General features: G+C 36.6%; 1 protein-coding gene across 1 annotated transcript; it reads left to right on the top strand.

The window, feature by feature from the left end:
• The first annotated feature begins 910 nt into the window (after window positions 1-910).
• Window positions 911-1,939, top strand: LOC108750325 (histone-lysine N-methyltransferase SETMAR-like). Its single transcript, XM_018489704.1, has one exon. The coding sequence runs from the start codon at window positions 911-913 to the stop codon at window positions 1,937-1,939; it is 1,029 nt and encodes a 342-aa protein (XP_018345206.1).
• The last annotated feature ends 520 nt before the right edge of the window (window positions 1,940-2,459 follow it).

Genomic DNA, 2,459 nt, shown 5'->3' with positions numbered 1-2,459 from the left:
GGTGCACAATCTACAGAACTGATAATTTATATTTGCATATTCCTATATAAATATTATTAAGTACGAAGAGATTCGCTTTAAGAAAATGGCTTCTTTCTCTCTTATTTGTGTTTAATTTATAATATTAGTACTTTAGTTCGGTTTAAGATTGGGTTTTAAAATTTTTGGTGCACCAGTATAAACATGTACATAAATAATTTAAACATTAAAATATTATTTAAAAAAATAAACGGATAAGGGTTTTTTGTTACTTACTTTGTAAAATAATTTCCTGGAAATTCTCGAATTTTGCAGGTATTTTTATTCAAAATTCCACGAGATTAGAGAATTTTTTAATAATTTTGAAATAAAGTGAAGTGTAAGCAATTAACACAAATAAAGAAACAGAGTCAATAAGGCTATTTTTGGGCCTTCTAGTGATTTTCATTAAATAATTATTTTTGTGTTATATGTATATAGGTAAAAATTTGTGCAGATTATAAATAAAAACTCAATTCATTTTTACTTTTCAGATGCAAAAAGAATGCATTCAACTGAGTATGTTACGACATCACAAGTGAAAATTATCTGAGAATCAATGTAAATAAAAAGCAATTAATATTACAAACATAAATTCAAAAGTGAACATAATACTGATACGGTATCTTAACTTCCTTAATCGCTGCATGTGGCGAATTTTAACCTAATAAATAGGTCTCAATCTGTTGTACTTATTTATGCCAAAATATTGGGTAGATCCATATATTCGTTCGCTTTTTGTTAGTAGTGCAAATTTTTTCCGAATATCTCCGGTTCTGGTTGCCTAATCGGGCAATCCAAATATGTTTTGGAAAGGTGACAGTCCGCTCTTTTCATCTGTCAAATTTGGTTTCATTGGCATTAGTTTTGTTTGTGCTATAGACCTGTGAACATGTCGGAGAATAAGGTGCATTTTCGGCACATTTTGCTTTATTACTTCAAGAAAGGCAAGCGAGCTGCGGAGGCCCACCGAAAGATATGCAGCGTATACGGGGACGATGCCTTAACAAAACGTGCCGCTCAGAAATGGTTTGCCAAATTTCGTTCCGGAGATACGAGTCTTGAAGATGGACCCCGCAGCGGTCGGCCCACCGAGGTTGATTCGAATGATATCAAGGCACTGGTTGAGCAAGACCGGACGCTAAAGGTGCGAGAGATTGCGGAGACACTTAAAATAGGTTATGGAACCGTACAAAGGCATTTGCAACAGCTTGGCTACGTGTCCCGCCTCGATGTTTGGGTGCCGCACAAGCTGACCGAGGAGAACCTGGCCAACCGCATATCCATCTGCAATTCACTTCTGAAGCGGCACGAAAGCGACCCGTTTCTCAAACGAATAGTGACTGGCGACGAAAAGTGGATCATCTATGACAACATAGTGCGCAAGAGATCGTGGGGAACCGCTGGCGAGCCGCCGAATGCCACCCCGAAGGCCGGCCTGCATCCGAAGAAGATTTTGCTATCCATATGGTGGGATCATCGTGGTGTGCTGTTTTACGAGCTGCTTCCTCAGGGAAAAACGATCGATTCGAAGATCTACTGCACGCAGCTAACGAAATTGAATCAAGCATTGCGACAGAAACGTCCAGAACTGATCAATCGCAAAGGTGTCATATTCCACCATGACAACGCCAGACCCCACACCGCAATAATCACTCAGCAAAAATTAGTGCAACTTGGCTGGGATGTTTTGCCTCACCCACCGTATTCACCAGACCTTGCGCCATCCGACTATCACTTGTTCCGGTCCCTGCAAAACTCCCTCAACGGGAAATCGTTCGCTGATCAGACAGCTGTGAAAACGTACCTCGACCGGTTTTTCGCCTCTAAGCCCCAGACCTTCTATGAGAGCGGAATAATGAAATTGTTGGAAAGATGGCAAGAGGTCATCAACAAAAACGGAGAATATATTATTGATTAAAATTCATCCTTTGTATGAAAAAAACTTGTTTCATTTTAGCCTTCAAAAAGCGAACGAATATATGGATTCACCCAATAATAGAAGAAAAGGTGGTATTATGGCATCCCAGTTACATTTTACACAATAACTTTGTTAATAATCAATATTTAAAATTAAAAACTTGACAATTACATTTGTTAAAATATTATTGAATCGATTCTGAACCCAAAGTTACGAAATATTTATTACATAGGATACTATTAATAAAAATGTGGCGACATTATATAATGACTCGAAGAAAAAAATGAGCGGTAATGTGCCTTCTATAAAAAAAAAATAGCCTTAAAATATTAGTTTTGTTTAGAAAACAGTATTTGGTTACAAAATTAACAAAAAATGTATAAGTTTACATAACTTCTGCATATAAAAGTTGCTCAACACTAAAAATAGTACACGTATAAACTATAAATTAATAGTAGAGCTACAATCGATTATCAAATAATTATTTTGATATGAAAACCTCAAAAAAGAGATCGTGAAT

Source organism: Trachymyrmex septentrionalis, unplaced genomic scaffold (assembly GCF_001594115.1).
Source record: "Trachymyrmex septentrionalis isolate Tsep2-gDNA-1 unplaced genomic scaffold, Tsep1.0 scaffold36, whole genome shotgun sequence".
Lineage (NCBI taxonomy): Eukaryota > Metazoa > Arthropoda > Insecta > Hymenoptera > Formicidae > Trachymyrmex > Trachymyrmex septentrionalis.
The sequence above is the reverse complement of the archived record's forward strand: the minus strand, read 5'-3'. Positions and strand labels throughout refer to the sequence as shown.

Excerpts from the sequence above, each read along its gene's own strand:
- LOC108750325 (XM_018489704.1), top strand. The coding sequence starts at position 911 with ATGTCGGAGAATAAGGTGCATTTTCGGCACATTTTGCTTTATTACTTC.